The sequence below is a fragment of the Mustela lutreola genome, chromosome 3, assembly GCF_030435805.1.
Source record: "Mustela lutreola isolate mMusLut2 chromosome 3, mMusLut2.pri, whole genome shotgun sequence".
Taxonomy (NCBI): Eukaryota; Metazoa; Chordata; class Mammalia; order Carnivora; family Mustelidae; genus Mustela; species Mustela lutreola.
The window spans coordinates 109,294,527-109,318,677 of NC_081292.1; the positions used below are offsets into that span (position 1 = coordinate 109,294,527).

Sequence of the window (24,151 nt, forward strand, 5' to 3'; positions counted from 1 at the left end):
TGAAGCAGTGATAGAGAAGAGGCAAAGCAAAGCAAAGGGAAAACAAACTGAGGTGGGGATAAGGCTACAACATTTGTCACGGGCCACAACATGCCGTGTTTTTATAAGGGTGAGCCACAGACTTGGCTCCAGGCTTTCTGGCAGCCAACAAAAAGAGAAACGCATGATAAATTACCCAATTCATAGTTTCCAGGCTGAAGAAAAATCGGTCCCACAGAATCACCGAAATTCTTACAATAACAGGACCAAAGGACATCTCTGGGCTGCTCGTTAAAGAGGACATACTGTTCTCTGTGACACTGTGCTCCTCAGTGCCCGGCCATGAATAGCTGAGCTCTGCATCTGGAACATCTGTCACTCTGGAACCGTGGCATTGCAGTCAGTGACCTGTCAGTGAAAAGTTCTTACTAGGAGTCGGTGGGATGGAGTTTATGTGTGTGGCTCTGCTCTCTGCTGGCTGGGCTTAATCCAGACATGTGTTTTTTATTTTATTTTTTTATTTTATATTATTTTGTTTTTATTGTGTAGGTGCCACATTTATGAAGTTAAAAAAAAAAAAATTCAAATACTGCCAAAGGGTACAAAATATACTGCTAACATCTCTCCCTATTCCCATTCTATAAAACCCTGGTTTTATTCCCTGGAAAGAACCATCTTTGCCTGTTTAGCTTTTAGGTTTTTTCAAAGAGCTCACTTCCATATCTCTAATTATGTATTTTTCATTTAAATCTGATAAGAGGAGGAATTTAGCTCACCTGTGCTACCCACTACATCCCCTTTGCCTCTCCTCTTCCACTTTTGTAATTATTATCTGTTTTTCTAGGATTAGTTGGATAGCTTTAATCAATACAAGCTTCTGTTTCTTGACTCATTTATATGAGATGGTTTCTCCTAGTTCCTAGCTATGTAGGGTAAATGTTTTTGCTCTCCGTTTTTCCTTCTTCCTTTCAGCGTCCATTTACCAGCATATCATTACTCTTACAATGTTTAGGGCATAATATTTATGGTCTGTTTTCTGTAATAGCAATTAAATTGTCCATGCTTTATCTACAGGTAGATTCTAAAAGTAAATCTATAAACAGTGTTTACAATAAGAACTAAGAATTGTGATGGTGCCAGAGAAAAAGAAATACAATCTTTTGGACGACAGTGGTGCTGTTTGGTGGAGAATACTCAAATATTACAGTCAAAAAGAATCCTTATTTATTCATTGAATCACCCAAATATTTATGGAGTCCTGCCTATGGGTCAGGCATTGTTTTGGGTACTTAGGGTATGTTAATGAAACATGTCCTGCCCTTACAGAATTTCGAGTCTTTGGCGGGGAGACAGACCAGAAACAACTAATTTAATAAATAATCGAATTACATATAGAAATAATATGTGCTATGAAAAAAAAATTACAGCTGGAATGGTATATGAAGAGGGACATGCTTTGGAGGCAGTTGTGTGACTTTAAGTCAGCATGGCCTGATTGAAGAGGTGATATGGGAGCTAAAACTTGAGAAAAGAGGGTTCCAAACAAAGGAGATGGTGAGCGTGAAGGCTCCCAGCAGAAGCTTGCTTGGTGTACAGTGAGCTGGAGCAGAGGGAACAATGGGAGAGGGGCAGACAGGTTGTAGGGGCCAGATCGGCTAGAACTTCGTAGGTCAGAGTAAATAAAGGCTTTGAGTTTACTCTGAGCGAGATGGGAAATTCTTGAAGGGTTTTGAGCAGAGGAGGAACATAATCTGTTCATAATCGGATTTAGAAGGACCCCTCTGATTACTGAGTGAGGGGATGAAGTTGGCAGCAGGGAGATCCTTAAGCATACTGTAGTCCTGCTCAGGGGAGAAGATGGTAGCCAGGACAGTGGGCTAGCAGTGGAGGGATTCTGGATGGAGGGATTCTGGATCCTCTTGGAAGGGAGAAACAACAGAATGTCATGACAGATTGGATCTGGGTGTGAGTAAGAGCAGAGTCAAGACTGGTTCTGAGGGGTTTGGCCTGAGCAAGTGGAGGTGGTCTGTACGAAAAGTCACTGAAAATCAGGCTTGCTGTAATTTGCCTCATGTTTATCCAGCTTATTTTCCTTGAGTTTCTGATTGCCTTTTTCTTTTTCCCACAAAGAAGCACCATATCCTTACCTATAGCTAAGATTGACCAGATTCTTTCTTAGTCTGTTTATTAACATAAATGCACTATCTTCTCAAAGATACTCCTGAATGAAGCCTCTTTCTGTTTCAGTTTAAGTGATTGCTTTTGACACCTGTGGCACCCCTGACGTTCTGGGATTTCATTAGTGCATTCTTTCTGCACTAGTCTTCCCATTTCCTAGATTCCATGTAGCCCTTCTTCCTAAACTCCCTTGGTGTTTTAGAGTGGTTCTTAGCCCCCTTTTCACTTTCGTGTCCTTGAGAGTTATTATACTTTCCCAGCAGTGACAGTACTCTTAACAGATACTGGAGTGCAGTGTTTTTATACAGATTGTTAATCTAAAATCTAAAAAACAATGAAAACAGGCTTCTTTCATTCTACGTATGGGTACAAAATTGATTTGGGAACAAAACATGACCTGAACTTTCTTAAGGCTTTTTATAGTCTATATGGACCCCCACATAGGTGAACATTCATAACTTTTGCTGCAGAAATAATCATTTCAAGTCTAGATTTCACTTGGGCTCTACATAATATATAGTATATGCCTGTTAGGTCCATGAAAGTGCAAACATCTAAAAAGTGGTGAATTCTGAAACACATGTGCCCCCAGAGGGTTTGGATAAGGGGTTGAGGATATTCAGTAGTATGTTCTCTGGTAGGTACTTGGTGTGTTTGAAGTGCAGAGCCATGGACTGTAATTGTGGGCGAAGCTGAGGCAGCAGTTTGCAGGACTGAAGATCCACCAGCCTCTAGCAGTGCATCAGGCATTCGGGTCTCTGTTATCTGTAAGAGAAATGCCATAGCCACAGTGTACTGAATTATTCAAGTCTTTTCTGTTTGGTTTTCTAATATGTTCTGGTTGTGTGCAATTTAGACTTAATACTGCCTTCTGTTTGCAATGCCTCAGTATGTCCCAGCTGATGTGATAGGGGGCCAGATAGCACTGTCTGAGGAGTGCACTTACCTCTTGAGGGCGTCATTATCTTTCAGGCTCTTTTCTGTGTATGCCCAATTGAGGACTCTCTGTTCTTGTTGATCCTTTTTGCTGGAGGGTTTCATGAGCTTCTGCCTTCTGTCTATACCCTCCTTCTGTCTATACCCTCCCAGCCTTTCCTAAAGTCCCATACTACAGAGTCCTGTGCTCAGAGGTCATGAGAATTGTAGGCTCATGATGGAGTGCGGTAACACACAAGTGGGAGGCACCTGTGTGCAGAGCACTTGTGCATGCATTTTACTGTTTCATCTTCACTCTAAGTTCAAATAAGGAGGAAAGGCATTTTTTCCTCATTGTATGATAGGAGTACTGGACCAGAGGGATCAGGTGACTTGCCAAAAGTCTCAGAGCCAGTGATGGAGCTGGAATTTGCACCCTGGTTTAATTCACTCTCTTTCAAACTGTTTGCAGTGGAGAAGGAAACCATGTACTGAACACTTAAAAACTGAAGGAATCCAACCAATCACCTGTAGTCGCAAGTGGGCATTGTTCAGTCTTAGGCTAGGAAGCCTGACGGGGGACCTCTGCATTTGTCATTTTCCCAGATTTTCAGAAAGTCAGAGAGTCTACCCTGAGCTACAGGGAGAAACAGATAGGGGCTGGTGGGCTTCCACAAGAAGTTCTCCTGACTTTTCTCCCCTCCCCCCAGCCTGCCTGTGTCTCCCCCACGTCCCTCCCTCAGTCCAGCAGTATTTGTGCCTCCAGCTGCTTCCATATGCTGCAAGTAAGACCTCAGTCTTGGCAGTGAGTTCTGGAAGGCAGGTTTAATAGGCTTATAAACCCCGAGATGACCCGGGGCAGCCTTCCCTCAGGGCCTTTATGACCCGGAAAGGTAGTCAGTCTCTGATCAGTGGCCAGAGACAACTCAGTCTGAAAGTAGAGAGGGTTGAGCTGGATAGTGTTTGGGGTCTGAGCCTCTTGTTTTTAAGCTACTGAATGGTTCCATGCAACCAGTAGCCCTCTGCAGACTCAGATCTGTAGCTACTAGGGGGAGCTTTCCTCCCACTGAACCAAAATATAACTGAGCAGAAAAGCCCCATGTCTATCAACAGTTAATACCTGCCCTGAGCAAGAATGCCAAGTCCTTCATTTGCTAAGCTTGGAGTTTAGGATGCAGAGCCAACTAAGCACCAGCCTCTTCCCCTCACAAGTTTCAAAGAAATTAAACATGAGATTCTGATGGAGATTAAAATAAAAAATAAAGTGTGTTGTAGAGAGAGCCTTAGATATGCTGTCAACTGGGTTTGTTAATACTTACCTACCAAACTATCCCATTTGAGCCCCAGCAACAGCTGGCCAGCCAATGCTTTCCCATTGGGCAGCCACACATCTTGTGACCAGAAAGATGCATGTGTCGCAAAGACATGCTGGTCAGAGAGAAGGGATTGCAGTAGTGGCCGAGAGCCACAGGACAGTGTCCTTCCATGCCTCGGACCTTCTGGATAATTCACATATGCGCTCCCTCTGTGGGAGGTGAAAATGTTCTCTCCTAGGCTTCCCTCCTGGGAGATGGGTGTCCTCTCCTTCTGTGAATGTATACAGTAGGGGGTCCGCCTTCCCCTGACCATATTTTTTTCTCTTAACATATTGGACTGGACATGGATATTGTGATCCGTGGAGCTGTGGGCATGACTATTTCTCTTTTAGCAGTCATAACCTTGGTGCCACCATGTAAAGCTACTTTCCAGGAATAAACATAGTTTTGTAGTGTGTTCTCCAAGGACCATTCCTTGGGAAGCTGTTTAGCTTTTCTCCCTAGATTGTACTTAGTTCTCACCAAGACTGAGAGCATAGAATCTACTAAGGGCAACGTAGATAAGACAATAGTTGCTCTCACTCAGGCCTTTGTTAGTTGTTGGTCTTAAGGGTGTCTGTTTTTTGGGAAGGATTATGGAGCTGCAGAAAGATAAAAGTTTCCTTGTTCCTTGGGCACCTGGGTGGCTCAGTGGGTTAAGCCGCTGCCTTCAGCTCAGGTCATGATCTCGGGGTCCTGGGATCGAGTCCCGCATCGGGCTCTCTGCTCAGCAGGAGCCTGCTTCCTCCTCTCTCTCTCTCTCTGCCTGCCTCTCTGCCTACTCGTGATCTCTCTCTGTCAAATAAATAAATAAAATCTTTAAAAAAAAAAAAATAAAGTTTCCTTGTTCCTTGAACAAGGAATCCTTCAGGTAGACCCAGACTTGCTGAATTTGAATCATCTAGTAAGACCTGGGAAAACAGTCTCCACTTTGAGACAAGACCACAGTAGCTGCTGTAACAGGGTTATTTTTTAGAAGGGTTTTAGGTGGGACTGTAACCTAAACTATCCACGTAAGCTGAGCCAGATGCCCCCATTTCTCCATATGGCCCCACAAGGACATGCCTTGTGACTGTTTCTCAAGGCAGACCCACTAAATAACCTCTGCTCTCTCCTCTTGAATCTGATCCAATTAGGATGTAAGAAACAAGAACCCAACATCTGGAGATCAAGTATCAGCTGAGTAGAGAAGGAAACTGACGTCTGCCATGGTGTAGACTTGCCCGCAGATGGCTCTGTCACTCCAGCCGTAAAAGTGCCCCACCCAGGTCCAGGCAGGAGCAGGGGGAGGATGCTGGCCTCCTGAACGGAGCTAGAAGGATGCTCTGGGGTCTCAGGGAGCCCCGTTCTTCCCCTCCCTACTCCCTGATGTTTTCTAGGACTGAAGCAAGGTGTTGGAGAGAGATCAGAGTGCCCCCCATGAGAAGCAGAAAAATTCTGCTCCCTGGACAAAAAGAACTAGGGCATGGTTTCCCCAAATCTGGGATTAATTTTAAAGTATTAAAAAAAAAGGCTATCTTTTTATTTTAAAAACACTTTTATGCAATAGTGAAGAACTCCAAAAAAAAAATTTTTTTTTTCCAGTATAGGGCCCCATGTTTTGTCTTAATATTCTGGGCACCCAGCACAGGGCCTGTAATATTTGTTGCCTGAATGATGTTTAGAACCATTTTTAAAATATGTAACCTAGTGGTTCCCAGATCTTTGGAAAAAGTAGGTCAGTATTTAACAAAATGTAAAAGAACATGGGACACTGAAAACTTTCTATTTTACCATGTAAGGATGTTCAGTAATAATTACTACCTCAGATATCACCACAATTTCATAAAGAAATGGTGTGGTTTAAGGGGTGCCTGGGTGGCTCAGTGGGTTAAAGCCTTTGCCTTTGGCTCAGGTCATGATCCCAGCGTCCTGGGATCGAGCCCCGATTCGGGCTCTTTGCTTGGCCGGGAGCCCGCTTCCCTTCCTTTCACTCTGCCTGTCTCTCTGCCTGCTTGTGATCTCTGTCTGTCAAATAAATAAATAAAATTAAAAAAAGAAAAAGAAAAGAAAAGAAACAGTGTGGTTTAATATAAAAAAGATAGGGAGAAAAACATTCTGGAATAAAGCATGAAAGCAGTATTGTGGCCTCAGCCACATGCATACATTCACATCTAAATTGTGCTTATTTTTCTCATTTTGCAGGCGGCCAGGAGAAGCTTGGTCATGGTCTGGCGCTGAGAAGCCCCAGATTCTTCTGGAATGCCGCCCAGACTTGAGAGATGTCTTAAGGGCCACTTAGTGTGTTCTCACTCTTTGCTGGTTTTTTCCAAACAGAGCACTATCCGAAAAAATCGTCTCAGTCCTGCCAAGGATGAAGTGTCCACACCAGCTGGAGCCCCACCAGATCCAGGGCATGGATTTTATTCACATATTTCCTGTTGTCCAGGTGAGAGCCTCTTCATGGTTTCTTGTCCTCTGCACGTCAGAATCCCCACAGCGGGTCTGGCTGTCAGGCTGTCTGGCCTAGATCCTGGACCTCATGGGTGTAGTGTGGAATTGGTGGAGCCCGGCAGGGTGATGCCCCCTGACGGCATCCTCAGGAGACAGTACTCCATCTCTTCCACTCTGGTTTCACCGTCTTCTGTCGTGATCTTTGAACGTTCCCATTAACTGGTTTTCGTTGCCCTTTTGGTAAAGATAGAACTCCGTAGCACCCCGTGCCCTGGACCTGTCCCACCTGTCGAGCCTGACCTTATTCCATGCTCTTCTTTGTTCTTTCTGTTCTAGCTTCTCTCACTTTCTTTCCGATTTTTCTCATACATATTATTATGCTTCCTCCTGTCACAGGACCTTTCCCTCAGGCTGCAAGGTTTTTCTCATTTCCTACTTAATCCATATTCATCTTTCAGATTTCAGTTCTACCAAACCTCCTCGAGAAAGCTTCCATTGACCCCCTCCTAATCTAGAACAGCCTCCTTTGCCGTATTCACTCCTCCTGGCCATATTCCTTTCCTTCGTAGGAATCTTTCTTGCTATAGTTTGTAACCACTTCTGCCCTCCTGTCAGACCGTGAGCTTCTTGGGGGCAGGCACCATAGCTAGCTGCCTTGCTCACTGTAGTGTCTCCAGCACCTCGTGGAATGTCTGGCACGGTGTTGGCAGTTGTGATCTCTGTCTGTCTTTGTTTGATGACTGGATGTCTAATGGGAGCTTATTTCCACCCTGGCTGTTTCCCAAGGCTCTGTGATTAAGTGGCTCACGCTGTACAACCCCTACATCCTTGCAGTCTGGTGTCTCATCCTCCTCCGGGCACTGTGAAAAGAGGAGACGCAAAGGGCCTGCTGTGTGAACAGCGCTTTGCAAATGATCCTTATAGAGTTCTTTGAAGCACCTATTATAATCCCAGTCATTATGTCTGAGGCAAGGAGATACAGAGAGTAACTGATTTGCTTAAGGCCAGAGAGCTGGTGTGCAGACAAGCAAGATTCCCGTCTGAACTCCTTGTCACTGGACCTTGTACTGTTCCCACTCTGCCATTCATGCAGCCCCTGCTTGAAGAGCCTTCCAGTCCTGTGGTAAGATTATTATTATTAGTTAATATCTTAGTTAAGATATTATTAGACTGAGACTTCCTGGGTTCAGATCTTGGCTCTGCCATTTAGCTGCATGACCTTGGGTAAATGACTTAACTTTGCATCTGTTAAATAGAAACAGTAATAGTACCTGTCTGACAGGATGAGAATTAAGTACATTAATATGTAGCTAGCACTCAGCTGAGGGACCAGCATGTTTTAGTAAGTGCTTTGTAAGTGTTCCACAGTCTTTTCTGGTTTTGTTACTATGTTTGGGAACTTCCTCTGAAATAGACTTTCAGTCAAATCTCATAAAGTCTGTAAATTGGAAGCTAAGGCTTTAACTCAGAATTTGATTCATTGGCTTGGTTGGACTTTCTCCCTCTGATGCAGCAGGAATGGTACATGGTCCTTTTTGTGAAAACAGGAAGTAGAGACCCTTAGTTGATTATCAGTGAAACTTCCATCACCACCATGCTGTGAAGTTGTTGGCTTTTCCCCCAAAGCCTGAATCTCTAGTGATTCAACCTTACTCAGCCCTAAGCTAGAACTTTGAGTGCAAAACATCTGGTCCAGGTAGGAGAAGGTGATGAAAAGGAAGTGATCTTCTGGCATTAGTTTGGGCTTTTAGAACATCTAAATGTTCTTTTTTTTTTACTTGACAGACAGAGATCACAAGTAGGCAGAGAGGCAGCGAGAGGGGGAAAGCAGGCTCCCTGCTGAGCAGAGAGCCCGATGCAGGGCTTGATCCCAGGACCCCGGGATCACAACCTGAGCCAAAGGCAGAGGCTTTAATCCACTGAGCCACCCAGGCGTCCCCATCTGAATGTTCTGTGCCGTACGTGGAATGCTGGAGGGCCTCCTGTCTGGGTGTGAGAACCAACATTAATAGTTACCAGATTTGTTAATTACATGTGTCTGTAAAATTTTAAAGCAAAAAAACTGGAGACTGATCTATGGTTGCCACCTGTATCTTGCCAGGCAATAAATCTTTAAGAGTAACAACTATCAAAATAAACAGACTCTTAAATACAGAAAACAGACTGGTGGATGCCTGAGGGGAGGCAGGTGGAGGCTGAACAAAATAGGTGAAGGGAATAGTAAAGAGGTACAAACCTCCAGTTATTGAATAAATAAGTGACAGACACGAAAAGTACAGCCTAGGGAATATAGTCAATACTACTTTAATAACATTGTGTGGTGACATACGGTGACTGCATTTATTGTGGTGAGCACTGAGTAATGCATAGAATTGTCGAATCACTATGTTGTGCCCCTGAAACTAATATAACACTGTATATCAGTTATACTTCAATGAAGAAATTGTAACAATTGTCTTTCTCTGTCATTTCCTAAAAGAAAGGCCTTTTAACCCCCAATCTCAGAATAAAGGATAGTCCCTTAAGTGGAATACTATGAAAGTATTATGAAAAACTAACCACATACTTGTAGTTTTTGCCTGTTTTCCTGGAGACCAGTAAAGAGCAGTCATCAAACTAGCTGTCTTGTGTACTTGTAGAGGCTCACCACCTGTGCTCACGCTGTTTAGCACTAGGAGCACTCTGAATGGCAGCCCCGAGAAGAATGGGTCTAACTTCCAACCCCAGTAGTTCTAGGTCCTATCTTTTCCTTCCATGCCAGACATGGGAATCCTGTGAGGGTAGGTACTTTGCTTGAATGCTGGGGGCCCACAGCAGAGTTCGGCTGTCTAAGAGGTTCCCTCCAAAGCCCTTCACTCTAGAACCTCCAAAACAGTGACCGATTCTCTGAATCCTAACACTCCATACTTTTCTTATCACATCACACTCACCAGGATCCAGCCAAGTAAAAAGTCAGTGTAGATCTAATTCATGGAGGAACATCTGAAAAAGAAACAACTTTGAGAGTCCAGAAGCTGCATCTCCCCATCCAAAGAAAAGTAGGGAGAAGTTGAGTTGAGCAGGGAGTCAGCCTCCTTATTTGTCTTGGGCTGTGATGCTGGGTGAGGTGTGGGAGAGGGGCTACAGAATCTCTGAATACTGTCCAATCTTTTGTCCTTGCTTCTGGGTTTTAGTGCCCGAGGTCCTTTTTTGGAGGTGGGGTGAGTGGAGTGATGGAAATAAATGAAACTAACAATAAAGATATATTCCTTCTAGAGTTCTTTGCAGCCATCCCCATCTTGGGCAGCGATTTCCTGAACATGTCCTTTACTTGAGGTGGCTGTCCTCTGTGAGCAAGCATCCCATCCATCCCTGTTGGAGCACCATGCCATATGCCATGTGTCTGCTTTCCTTGGTAGCTAAGGCTTGCCAAGTATGCTGTGCTCATGGGGAAATACAACTACTGTCCATGTACTGCTTTTGAGATGTACTAGCTGTCTGGACAGAGCATGACGACTCAGACAGATGGCATCCCCCTCCATGATGCTCTTTTGTTATAAAAGGATTGCATGAAGAGCCAGGGAGGAGAGGCAGAGGCTGTGTTTCTGTATCCTAAATTCTTACTCTCAGCACCTGCGTCTTCCACAGGTCCTGGGGGTGTGTCTGTGTGTGTTGTCACTAACTGGAGCTTTAAGTGGGGAGCAATGAAGAACAGCTATTTCTGCATATCAGCCCAGTGTAGCTAGAAAACAAATAAAACCTGTATGTCCAGTCTTCCGGTATGGGAGAGACTCTGAGACTCCCAGCCTTGTGCTTGCTACTTGCAGAGCAATGGACAGATCACGCGGTCTCTGAGCCTCCGGTTCTGGACTGCGTGGCTGGCATGATATTGTGTGGATTAAGACAGCAAATGCTGGAGTGCCTGGTGGCTCAGTTGGTTGGGCAACTGCCTTCGGTTCAGATCATGATCCTGGAGTTCTGGGTTCGAGTCCCGCATCGGGCTCCCAGCCCCATGGGGAGTCTTCTCCCTCTGACCTTCTGCCCTCTCGTGCTCTCTCTCTCTCAAATAAATAAACACAAATCTTAAAAACAAACAAAACAACTACAACAACAACAAAAAGAAAAAAACAGAGCAAATGCTGTGAGTGCCTTGCTCCCTTGAAGCCTAGGGCTGTATAATCAACCAGCCTGAATTTTTGGGAGGTCGTTGCAGTCAGTGAAACAGGGGATCGTACTAGACGTTCTCTGAGGTTCTCTTCCCTCTGTCTGGTCTGTGGCGCCGGCAGCACAAGGAAGAGTGATGTTCAGATCTGCCACTAGAACCAGGGGGCTGTGTGACTATATTCGTGTTGTGCTTCAGGCATTTACAGAGCTTTCTAGTGCTTAGGATTTCATGTGCTCCCACAGTAGCTCTATGAGGTGAAAGAAACGACATATTCTCACCTCTACACAGAGGGAAACTGAGGCCTGAGCATCCGACGTAAGGCTTTAAGCCTCCTGCGCAGCGGCTCTGCTCTTGATCCCAATGGATCTCAGCATCTCGGATGCCCAACGGGCTGCTTTTCGCATAGGACAGTAGGTGTGGATAGTTTCTCATCACTCAGCCAGTTCAAATACTGGGTTCAAGTGATTTGGGTTCACGCGTTGTACCGTCTCAGAGTCGGCCTTTAGTGATGGTTCATCCCGAACCTCACATTTCCCACCTTTCTGTCCCAGTGGCTGGTGAAGCGAGCTATAGAAACCAAGGAAGAAATGGGGGACTACATCCGCTCCTACTCCATATCCCAGTTCCAGAAAACCTACAGTCTCCCCGAGGTCAGTATTCTCTTCTTTTCTCGTCCAGTATACATGAGGGTACACTTGGACTCCCCAGGGAGGAGCAGAGTGAACTCGGACCCATCTGCGGGATGTCTGTGCCCCCGCCTGGCCAGCATTGATAGCAGGCCTCCTGGCTCGTCAGAACTCCCTCTTCAAATGGGCACTGATATAAAGCCCTGCAGTCTTGTCCTTTTCTCTCAATTTTAGTACTTGAGTCAGAAATCTTACTAAACTATAAGAACATGAGTTTATTTTTTTAGTGATTGTATAAAGCTTTTCAAGAGACCACATAGGTCATTGTCTAGGGCATTCCTATAGTACCAGTTTAATAGTAACCTCCCCCACTGCGATAATACCACATAGCTATTGAGTCCTTACTGCTCAGCCCCAGCCCTTCACATGCCTTCTCTTTAAGCTTCATAGCCACTCCTTGACGTAGGTGGTGAGGTCCCTGTTACCAGATGGTGAGACTGAGGCTTGGAGACTGAGTCGGTTGCCGTGGGTGTCAGAGCTCATCAGGGTTTGAATGAGAACACTTGGCTTCAGTACTACACTCCGTGGTCCCCCTCCTTCTTACCACCGTGGGACCTGTTCTGGAGCCATCTGCAGAGGCCCTGGCTTCTTCCCGTGAACATTATCATCCACTTTGTTAGAAGGTGGAAGCTCCTGTAGGCAAAGCTGTGATGGGAAATCAGTTTGTAAGACAGGTTTCTGAGAAGTCCAGTTGAGTTTCAGTCTTCACACACCATTTGTTTGATCCCTGTGTTTTGTCTTGCAGGATGATGACTTCACAAAGAGAAAAGAAAAGGCCATCAAGACAGTTGTTGACCTTTCAGTAAGTTCCCCTGCCCCTGTGTGAGGGAAGGACATAGGTTCATAGCCTCCAGATAGCCCCGTGATTCAAATCCCAAAACCCTTGCCCAGTCCCTCCTGGGATTGCCTAGGTGCTGACCTCAAGTAGGTGTGTGAGTGTGGCCTCGCCTACCTCAGTGTCCATACCTGCACGCTGGCATTCATGGGTAGAAAATGCAACAACCGCTGCCCTATGTTTTTCTTCGTTCCAGTTTTCTGGGAGGAATTTTCCAGATCCAAAGCCTTTCCTCATTTGTGCCAGTGGCAGGTGTCAACTTTGAAGAGCTCCTTTGAACTGGAGCTGGCAAATTGAGGTTAGCATCCTATGATGGCTCCGGAGAGGCAGAGCAGCTCCTGAGTTTTGTGTGACAAACTGGGATGGCCTTGGCCACCCACACAGTGGATCTTAACTGTGGAGTCTGCACTCACGCGCCCACTACCCCGGCTTCGAGGGGCAGTGGAGAGCTTTTCAAACCTTTCTAGGCCAGCCCATCCGAACCTTATCGCCAGCACACACCCCCACCCAGCCCCAGCCTTCCTACTGGAGCTGCTGGGAATGAAGCCTCAGTGCCTGGGGGCAAGTTCGCTTCCTTCCAAAAATAATGTGCCCAGTTATTTTGCATTTCCCCCCCACTTTAAGAATAAATATGTGGTCTTCCAAGGTGATCACTCTAAAAAGAATAAGAATCATTTGATGACGTGAAGTGCTCATTTAAAACAAGAAAAGTCTTTGTCACTTTACAGTTGTAAATTTCTTTCTTTTCACAATTCCATTTTGGAAATGGAAGGAGTAGAAAACTTTCAAGACAGTTAACTCTGAAGCCAGACACTATTCGCAGATACGGTGGCAGTGTCAGATAATAATAACAACAGGACATGATACAACTTCAGAGTAATTGTTTTCCCCTGGTTATGAAATAGTTGTTCTGTTTAGACATCCTTAAAGTTTTTTGGTTTTTTTTTTTTTTAAGATTGATAGATACAGAGGAACAGAATCAGCCTTAATGTTTCAGCCCAGAAGCAGCTTCTTTTGATGCTTGGACATATTTCTTCCATTTTTTTTTTAAGATTTTATTTATTTGTCAGAGAGAGAAAGAGAGCACAAGCAGGGGAAGTGGCAGGCAGAGTAGGCAGGAGAGAAGCGGACTTCCCCTGCTAAGCAGGGACCAAGGAACATGATGGGAGCTGAAGGCAGACATGTAACCAACCGAGCACCCAGGCTCCCTCTTCCGTGTTGTTGTTGTTGTTGTTTTTAAAGATTTTATTTATTTGACAGGGAGAGAGAGATCACAGGCAGGCAGAGAGAGAGAACGGAAGAAGCAGGCTCCCTGCAGAGCAGAGAGCCCGACTTGGGGCTCGATCCCAGGACCCTGGGATCATGACCTGAGCTGAAGGCAGAGGCTTTAACCCACTGAGCCACCCAGGCGCCCCCTCTTCCATGTTTTTAATGTGCATTTTTATACTGAGCTGGAATCATACTTTGAATATAATTGCGTTTTTTTAAACTTACAAATGTAGTGTCTTTGAAAGCTATTAAGGATTCCTCCTAACTACATTTGTCATGAAAAATAATAACTGATTTGTTGGGTATGTCTTGGGTTCTGAAGGCTGTTTCCCTCTCTTTCTACCCTTTTCCCAGGTCTGCCCTTCACCTGCCTCCTCAGTGTTTCTTACCTGCTTCTTACCAATGAATCTAGAATCCCAAACTTAAATTGTGAATGGTAACTTACGGATTCAAATAAGGTCCCACAATAGGTGCCTAATTTCCAGACCCAGCCTTCAAAAACATATATCTATAGCTGCCACATATTGATTGAGGGCCTTTTATGTGTTTGGCACCTAATTAGGCCTTTCCCAAGCATCCTCTCATTAGCTCCTCCCCAACACTCAGCGAGTTATTATTTCTGTTTTAGAAATCAGAAGTTTGAAGCCAGAATGGTTAACAGATTCCCTCCATATTTGCAGAATAAGAAGAAGCAGCCAGATTTTGATTTTACATCAGATCTCAAATATGACAGGTGTGGTGCTCCTCCCATTTCCTCTCTTTGCCTGGACTCTGATTTCCTCCAACTTATGGCAACTTTCCTGGCTTATTTCAGGCTCTGAGATGTTACTTATCCAGGTCCCAGAGATTCAGAGGCATCTAGAATGGCAAGGTGCTCTCGTGCCACCTCTTCAGTCCCCTGCGGGGTCATTTACTATGACTTTTCTACTTGAAAACCCGTTGTCCAGCTAGAGAATGTCTGCCAAATGGAAACTATCGTGTTGTCTTTCTTCATCTATGAACATAATACCATTGCACCTCAGCCAGCAGGCTTTTACTTATTCTTACATAGATATAACCTTTTCTTAAAAAATAAATATTAAACCTTTTAATATTTTTTAAAAATACTTAGCTTATTTTTGTGGCGCCTGGGTGGCTCTGTCGGTTAAGCCTCTGCCTTCAGCTCAGGTCATGATCTCAGGGTCCTGGGATCAAGCCCCTGGGATCAAGCCTTCTCTCTCTCTGCCTACCTCTCTGCCTACTTGTGATCTCTGTCTGTCAAATAAATAAATAAAATCTTTTTAAAAAAGTAAAATATTTACCTTATACTTACCCTTATAAGACTGTTCCAGTCTTACATCTGTCCTTGGTTATGTATACCAGCCATTTTTTGGTGCATGATTTTTTTGTTTTAAAAAATCCTATATTTGGTACTAGTAACTTAGTAATAATAACAAAAGATGAAGAAATGGGGAAAAATTACAAAGACTAAGTCACCATGATGCCACCAGCCAAGGATAATTACTGATATATATTCCAAGTAGGAAGTACAGAGTTAGGGATATCAATACAAAGAAGTAGAGATCCCTAAAAATGGCATTACATTGTATATTCTGTTTTTGTTTTTGCTCAGCAGTGTAATTGAGATGTCTTTCCCCCATAGCCTTTTTTACTGGCTATAGACTATTCATTATGTGGTATTAATTTAACTAGCTTACTTTGTATCTTATTTTTTCTTTTGGCCACTATATAGGACGTTCTCATAGCTAAGTTTTTCCTTTTATCTTTATTTACTTAGGAAATATTGGATGAAATGGATTTGGGTCAGAGGTTATGCCTAAGGCTGTTAGTACCTCTTGGCAGATTGCCAGGCAGAAAGACTGCTGTGAACTTAAATTTCTGCACTCATCACTTTGAGGTTTTCTCTCTTTGTCTTGTCCTCATTTTTCTTCCTCTTGGGGATTATTCCCAGTACTTCGGCTTTCTCTTGAAATGTGTTGTTTCTTGGCTTCTCCATACCTTCTTTTTACAGAGTAGCTAGCTGCTTTGTAGAAGTCCTGCTGATGGGAAGTATGTTTTCAAAGCACGTAAGAAATCAAAACTCTTGCCACCCAGGACAGGTCCCCCCTTACCACCTTCTCCTTTTCGTGTCATCACATAGTTGCTCGTTTGTCTCACTTAGCCTGTTGTACAGCTTCCTTCCTCCTTGCCTCAGCCGTCAGCCTTCATATATCTCAAGGGTCTGTTCTGTGCAGTGAGGTCTGTTACTCCTGGTTACCCTGGAGTAAAGAGTACCTGTGAAATTTTACCTAAAGCTCCAAAAAGTAATCACTTACTATTCATTGAACACTTTTTGGTAATATTTAGAATTTTGTGTAAGAGTAGAAGTGGGGAAAGGATCCTTAGAACTTCCAGTTTAGTTGAAGAAAATGCTTTGTGGAACTGATGGGATCACCTAGGAGACCATGACATTTGAAATTATTACTGCACAAATGCTATGAGGAAGGCCTTTTCATTCAGCACATAAAATACAGATGTGGCTACATACATAAAAAAATGTTAGTACATTTTATCAATAATACTATATTAAAAACAGATATCTTAGGCTCAGTTGGTTAAGTGTCCAACTCTTGATGTTGGCTCAGAGATTTCTTCTCTCCCTCTCCTCTGCCCCTTCCCCCCACAAAAAAAATATATATGTATAGCTATCTTAGATATACATACATAGATATATCTATATCATGTATATCTATATATATATCTTAGCTTAGATATATATTATCTAACTTAGCTCTTGCGGTGTGTCAGATACTATGGAATAATCCTCATAATAACCGTACTTATATCTTTTTTATAGACGGAGAATCACAGAGGTTAAAGTAACTTGCCCTAATTCAGGCAGGTAGTAAGGTAAACGGGATTAAGACTAAAAGCTTATTTGTGCACGAATGCATTCAGTAATGTTAGTTGCACACTCACCATGTGCCCAATCACACTCTAGGAGGTGAGGTCAAAGCAGTGAATTTCCATCAGTAAGGGAATCAAGGGAATTTGGGGTCTCTTCAAGGAAAAAGATATGACCACGAGGGGGCAGCAGAGCACAGAAGCTATACTGGTGTGATGCTTTGACAGGTGAACTTGGATGGGGCAGTCAGTCCCTCACAGCAAGCCACCATCCAGAGTTCTAGGCGCCAGGGCTGCATCCTGAACGGGAGGGGAGCGAGGGAACCCCCTGGGGTTCCTGGAGATTGTCCAGGTGCCTCAGCAATGTCACACAGCAACAGCACAGAGATTGTGTAGTCAGAGATCTCTGAAGGAGATTTGCAGCAGCAGTTTTGGGTCTTTCCAGTCCCAGGGCTTACCCTATCAGTGGTCAGCACATGCAGTTGTGTAAAGTATATGACACAGACAGGCTGTCAGTGGCTAACAATCTGCCTATTTGGGCCACATTTGAAATGACTGGATGTATAAAAATTAGAGTTTGACCCTGGCAAGCTTTTGAGACAGTAGGTTTCAGCCTGCTCTGAGGAAATAAACCTAAGAGCCAAAGTGCAGAAGCCATCTCTGGCTCCTCTATTTAATACAGTGACCTTCGTCTTACCCAGCAAATTACACTGGAGCCCTGCGGTGGGATGTGTGTTGGTCCTGAAAGAGCAGAGCAGAGCTCATGTGACAGAGAAGAGAAAAGGGGACAAAGTCTGGAGAAAACTCTGCCTCCCTAGCTAACCTTCCTCCCTGCAGACGTGTTCCGCTGTCCAGAAATGGTCGCCATCCATCGATCTCCCCATTTCCTTCACTTAGTACCTAGGGGCTTTGTTTCCTTTGTTGTTTTATTAGTGTGAGAATGGAGGGGGGAAAATGTATTTGTCCCAGATATCATAACATTTCCTACAGGATCTTTCAGGACACTGGTCTTGATGGTGGAGATGTCTGTGGAGCCCTGTTAGGTGAAGCCGACTTAGTTTGTGGCGTACCCAGGCTGAGGTGTGTCTCTGAAAGTTGAGCCCTGAGAAATGTGTTAAGGTCAGTGGAGGCCAGTCAGGGGACTGCTGACCCACGTGTGGCCTGGCGCACTGGAGCTTTTAACCAGCGAAGGCCAAGTTGGTGGTGGCTGTCTCCCTGCCTGCTCATTATTTCAGAAAAGAGAAACCCTCTGTAATAGTGATTGGTCTGTGCTGCAGACCTTGCCCCAGTGTTGTGCTCTTCCACCTTCCACCTCCCTTCCCTGCCATTTGAAATGTGACTCAGGAATTCTTCTAACCAGTCTTGTAACCAGACCCATAAGGTAGAAATCTGTGACTCTCACAGTGCCAGAGCTCTGCTTTACTAAAGAGTCACTTTAGTATGTTCACCCTGCTCATATGTCCTTCAGCACAGAGAACAAGAGCCTATTCAAGGACTATTAGTCTAGCCCTGGTTTTACAGCTAATGGAACAGGCCCATTGAAGGGAATTCCCAAGGTCACAGAGCTAGTTAATGGCATACCCGAGACTAGACATTAGTGCGGACTCCTGTTGCTTTAAAGGGTGACTTAGCAATAGTTTTTTAAGTTGGCCTGAAAACCTCTGACATTTAGGTCCTTGTTACTTAAGCAACCATTGTAATGATCCATACAGCAGCCTTGGGTATACGGTGGTCTTGTGAGAGGACTCATCTGAGATCACCGGAGGGTAGCGGGAGTGCCCACCAGAAGCAAGTGAGCGTATTAGAAAAACCCTGGGACTAGCAGTCTGGGGACCTAGGACCAGGTCTAATACTATTTTAGAGATCCTGGACAAATTATATAAGCTCTGCTTCTTAAGTAATAAAGTGGGGGTAAAAGCATCTGCCTTGTCTCTACCTCTGGGAACAGTTATGAAATGCAAAGGTGAGGGGCCCCTGGGTGGCTCAGTGGGTTAAATCCTCTGCCTTCAGCTCAGGTCATGGTCCCAGGGTCCTGGGATCGAGCCCTACATTGGGCTCTCTGTTCTGAGGAGAGCCTGCTTCCCCCTCTCTCTCTGCCTGCCTCTCTGCCTACTTGTGATGTTTGTCTGTCAAATAAATAAATAAATATATAAATGCAAAGGTGAGACATGTATGAGGCGTTTTCAAGTATAAGGAATAATTACACAAAGGCCAACATTGTCACTGTTTCCCAGATAAAAGGTCCTTGTAGCTGTTGGTTTCAGCTATTGTTTTGGAGCAGTCCTTTTTTTAGAAGAATCCAATTTCCTGTCTTAGCTCATTGACTCTATCAGTGGTAACTAAGGAAGATAGCAGTTAAGCTCAATTATATAGTACTGCTGTAATAGTAGAGCTCAGCGAGAATTAAATCATATTCAGTAACTGACGTCATGCGGATTCGTTATGTGTTGCATTTCCCCATGAATCTGTTTTACATTATTTATAGCTTCCTATTCATGTAGGCACCAGCAGCAAACCAGGAATTATTTCTGGCAGCAAGTTACAAGAACACTCCAGCGTCATCCCAGACCCTAGTCCATTCCTTTTTCTTTTTTTTTTTAATTTACAAAATTGTTAAAATTATATGGTATGTGTTACAAAAGGATGTTTTTCTGTATGTTTGAAACTTTTTGTAATAAACAGTAAAATACTAAAGTTAAGAATTATCAAGGGAGGTACAGTTCTACTTGGAATAAAAATACCACTCTCTGAAGAAACCTGACAGTAGTACTTGTCCTTATGATGTCCAGGTAGAGGTTAGTTGTGATGAACTCTGGTCGTGGAGAAGAAAAGATCAGGGACAAACAACTGGAATACCTTCCTTGCATCAATCTTTGCCTACTTGCACCCAGAGCCCTGAGCACGTTTTCCTAAGATACTATTTGACTGCCAGCTTGACACTCAAGGAGGACATTAATTTGGGGAAGAATGCTAAATCAGGTCATCTGGGAGTGAAGAACTACATTAATTGAGCACCTACTACATGCCATGTACTTTGTTCAAGAAATATATATATATATATATATATATATATATATATATGCTTTCAGAATTTGTCCTATACAAAATAGATCTATGTTTGTTCTACATTTATAATTAAATTACATTCTAGTAATTTAAAAAGTCAGTGAAAATTGAAAGAGCATCTGTGTTTCTATACATCTTTTTTGGGATAAACCTTAGCCCAATACTTTTGTAAAAAAGTTATTATCGCTGAAGGTTTTGTATCTGTTCTTCTTTTCTGCTGTTAAAGTCTAAGAATTGAAATCTCCTTTACCATTTTAAGCATTTTTTTTTTTTTTTTTAAGGATTCTGGGTTAACCGATACACCAGAATTTTTTAACTTGTTAAACTGGTCGTTTAACTGGTTTGTGGCTCTGGGTGGTGGAAAGGTCTGGATATGCAGTGACTAGAAAGTTTGTATTTTTTTCTGGAACATCTTATGGAATAAAATCTGAATAGAGAAATAAACCTTGCTTCCCGGGGCAAGATTCAATATTATAAATATGCCAGTTCTTTCCAAAATAATCTGTAAATTTGGTATGATTCTAATCAAAACTCAGCAGTTATTTATTATGAACCTGACAAGTTGATACTAGAATTCATTTGAAAGAGAGAATGCTTACAATAGCCAGGAAATTTGAAAACGAACAGTGGAGACAGGATAAAGGTTCACAAAGCAAGAGGAATTGAAGAGGGTAACATTGGTACATGTTTCATATACGTATGCTATTTCAGATCAAGCGAAGGCTAGACTATTAAATTGATAATGTTGGGATTCTTAATTTTCTATTCAGAGAAAAAAGTTTCTGAATAGATTAAAAAGCTAAGTATAACCTGTACAAGTAACAGACAAGAAGTTTGGTTTTGTTTTTGTTTTTTTGCTTTTTGTGGGGTGTTGGTATTTTGTTGTTGTTGTTGTTGTTGTTTTGGTAACAATCCCTGGTAATAAGTAAGATATAAAACGACTGATAGGGACGCCTTGGTGGCTCAGTTGGTTAAGCAGCTGCCTTCGGCTCAGGTCATGATCCCAGCGTCCTGGGATCGAGTCCTGCATCGGGATCCTTGCTCAGCAGGGAGCCTGCTTCTCCCTCTGCCTCTGCCTGCCATTCTGTCTGCCTGTGCTCGCTCTCTCCCCCCCCTCTCTGATAAATAAAAAAAAAAATAAAACGACTGATAAGTTTGACCACAAAAAATATTAAAATGCCAAAGTACAGAAGAAACACCAAGGGGGCACCTGAGTGGCTCAGTCAGTTGAGTGTCCAGCTCTTGGTTTCTGCTCAGGTCACGATCTCAGGGTCATGGGATTGAGCCCTGTGTCAGGCTCCCTGCTCAGCGGGGAGTCTTCTTGGGGATGCTCTCTGTCTGTCTCCCTCTGCCACTCTCACTCTCTCCCTCTCTCTAAAAATAAATGAATAAATCTTAAAAAAAAAAGAAAAGAAAAGAAAAGAAAAACACCAAGTTAAAGTTGACAAGCAGTATCTTGAGTGGAAATATTTACTAACTGTATGAATGTCAAAGGAGCGACCTCCTTGAGGCAGCCGCCCTGAGTGCTCGCTGTTCTCCTGCAGGAGGCAGGCACACCCGCCATGATGGGTAGAGACTCACTCCCTGACTGGCCGGGTGCACGAGCAGTCAGTTCAGAAAGGGAGCATTCTCACACTCAGTAAGCCATCTGTCTCATCCACTTCTTAGGATGTTTACAAGCCCCGTCGGAAATACAAACGCCAGCAGGGAGCAGAAGAGCTGCTCGATGAAGAATCCCGAGTCCATGCCACACTTTTGGAATATGGCAGGTAACGAAGGGGACCCAGACTGAAGTGTCTGTTTTATAAAGCCTTTGAAAAGAAAAGCTAATTTAGGTTGCTTCACTGAGATTAATTTGGTTGTGTTTTGTGTTTTTTGTTTTTTACCTGATTGAATTTACTGTTTCTTCCCAAGATTTCCATCACCGGGGACTTTCCTCTTTGGGGTTGACCTACCCACATTTCTGTGGGTAGCATTCCCGAGGGTGGGGGAGGCCTGGTTTTTGCAGATCCCCTTTGGAAATGTGTGTATGACTGTGGGCCCTAGCCCTGCCCTTCTGGGGAGTTGGAGTGTTTGGGGTATTTGCTGAGGCCAGCTGTAGTCTGCCCTTCATATTCCTGCCATTGGTTAAAATCTTAAGGTAAACTATAGGATCGAAAGCAGTTAACAGTAGTTTTAAGTGTTAGAGTAGTAGTTTTGATTTCCCGTGAGGGATTTTCCTGAGCGGGAAAGTGAAGAACTTAGAAGTATTTTGTCATTTCTTAATAACCTTTGTAATTTTTTTAAAAATACCAGTTATCTTTTATTCTCATTTTTCACTTAAAAAGCACATAAAGAAATGCTGTTCTCATTGAATTTCTTGATTGACCTTGGGTATTAACCTTCATTGATATCCTGTATTTTCTACGTAGGGTAACTGATTCCTTGATGTGAGTATGTCTCCTTGTGCTTCCTTTCTTTATGCTGAGAGTGGTTGCTGTGTGCTGCCCTGTCTAGTAACCCAGCCCTCCTCCGGTGGCTGGAACTAACAGCTCTGACCCCAGCACCTCCCTGTGTGAGCATCTGAAGGCTTCCCCACTCTGAGGCACTAGAGAGAACCAGAAAGAAGTTCGGCTTCACTGGCTTAAATACTTCATCTTTCATATAGAAAACCTTTCCCAAAAAGTCGCCACCTTTTTTCTTCCTTTCTCTTTGGGAGGGAGTTGTGTGGCATCAGGTCCATCCTTCCTAAGAGTGAAAGCTGGTGTGTTTCATTTGAAGGAAGGTGTGAGTTCTGGCCCTCAGCCGGGTCTGATGTCTTCTCCTCGCCGCTCCCTAGTTGCTGCTGTGAATTGAACTCCTCTTCTGAGTCAGGCACCACCAAGCCATCTACATAATTTGTGGGGCCCAGGATAAAATGAAAATGCAGAGTCCCTTGTTAAAAATTGCTAGCAATGACTAATTATTAGGAATTTCAGGACCACAAAGACAACCAAGCATGGGCCCCTTCTGAGTGTTGGGCCCTGAGCAGCTGGACGGGTTGTGAGTCCTGGGCCCTGGGATGTTTTCCAACCAAGCCCCAGCTGTAGGTGGGCAAGTGGGGCCATACTGCCCCAGTTGAGCCATGGTGGAAAGACCACCTCGCTGGGTGTCACATGTTCCAGAGCCCAAAAATACTTAGGGGAGTGTTATGGTTTTCTTAGTTTGTATTGTTCATACCTCCATTTTTTGCGCATTGTCACGGAATACTCACATGCTCCTGGGGATGAAAAGGAGTCAGAGATTTGGTGAATTGTCTACCTGACCGAGACCAGGCTGACAATATTTCACTATTTTTTTTTAAGATTCTCAGTTTTAAACTGGCTCTTTGGCATGTGTCATAGAGGGCAGTCATTATTGTCCTGTGATTACTGGGTGACTTCAGGATGTCCCTGCCCATCCTGAGGAGTGGTTGGTGCAGTTAGGGTCCAGAGCCTGGTGGGGATTTCTCTAGGGAAGGGAGCAATGCACAGGTTTTCTTTTGTGACTCCTCTCAAATTTGGAGCGTAAGAAAGAGCAGAGTGTATTGATGTCAGTCTCGGTTCCTGTTGGTGGGGTCAGGCTGACTTCTGATGAGTTCTGATCTTAGAGTGGGTGTTCGCTGAAGGATTTTTTTTTTTTTTTTTTTTTTTTTTAAGGAGAGAGGTTATTTTTCTCTCTTTTTAGCTTTCCTGATGAGATCATGGTGAGTTTGTGAGAGGTGGGGAAGTGGATGCTTAGGACCTTCTGATGGTTCAGTCACCTCACTTCTCTTTTTTTGAAAATAGTAAAGATGCATCAGAAAATTTAAGAAGTAACCTGCCCAACATCAATTATTAACTGCTCTTAAGAATTATTAAGAGCCTCACACTGGGACTTGAACTCAGGTTTGTTGGACCCTGATAACATGCTCTTATCATTAGCTACAAGTACTGTTTGAGCCTCCAGGGGAAGTTCGGCTCTGGTTTTAGGAAGACAGGCCCAGTCTTTATTGTTTGGTCTGACACTGAACAAGAAGCGAGTGATCATTAAAACTAACAGAGCATATTGGACAAAACTTAAAGCTCCAGCATTCCCCCTTCTTGGGAAAGCCCTCACCTCCTTTCTGGCCATCAGACTTTCTCCTCAGGGTTTGGTCAGTACTGTCCCCTAGACAAATGGCCTTGCCCTTTAAATGAGGATTACATGTGAAGAATTCTGAGTAGTTTGTCCTGTGCAGAAAACAGTAAATATCAACTGCTAAGCTCTGTCAGCAGTAGCAACAGTTTTCAGTTCTCAAATGCCCTTAAATATGACCTGTAGATTCAAATGCACCTCTTCTTTTAGTTCTCCTTGTCCCTGTACTCTGTACCCCTAACACTAGTCCCTCCCAACCCCTGCTGAGAGGTCTAACCCACTCTTCCTCCTTCCC

At 43.8% G+C, this 24,151-nt stretch overlaps 1 protein-coding gene across 4 annotated transcripts in view; it reads left to right on the top strand.

The window, feature by feature from the left end:
- The window catches only part of CCDC93 (coiled-coil domain containing 93), a 91,177-nt gene that overhangs the window by 7,806 nt on the left and 59,220 nt on the right, over positions 1 to 24,151 (top strand). For 2 of the 4 annotated variants that reach the window (XM_059166668.1, XM_059166669.1), the window contains exons 4-7: positions 6,744 to 6,855; positions 11,556 to 11,654; positions 12,436 to 12,492; positions 21,412 to 21,512. In XM_059166668.1, coding sequence (XP_059022651.1) covers positions 6,744 to 6,855; positions 11,556 to 11,654; positions 12,436 to 12,492; positions 21,412 to 21,512 — 369 coding nt within the window. The remainder of the gene's footprint in view (positions 1 to 6,743; positions 6,856 to 11,555; positions 11,655 to 12,435; positions 12,493 to 21,411; positions 21,513 to 24,151) is intronic. The other 2 variants (XM_059166670.1, XM_059166671.1) reach the window with 2 other exon arrangements.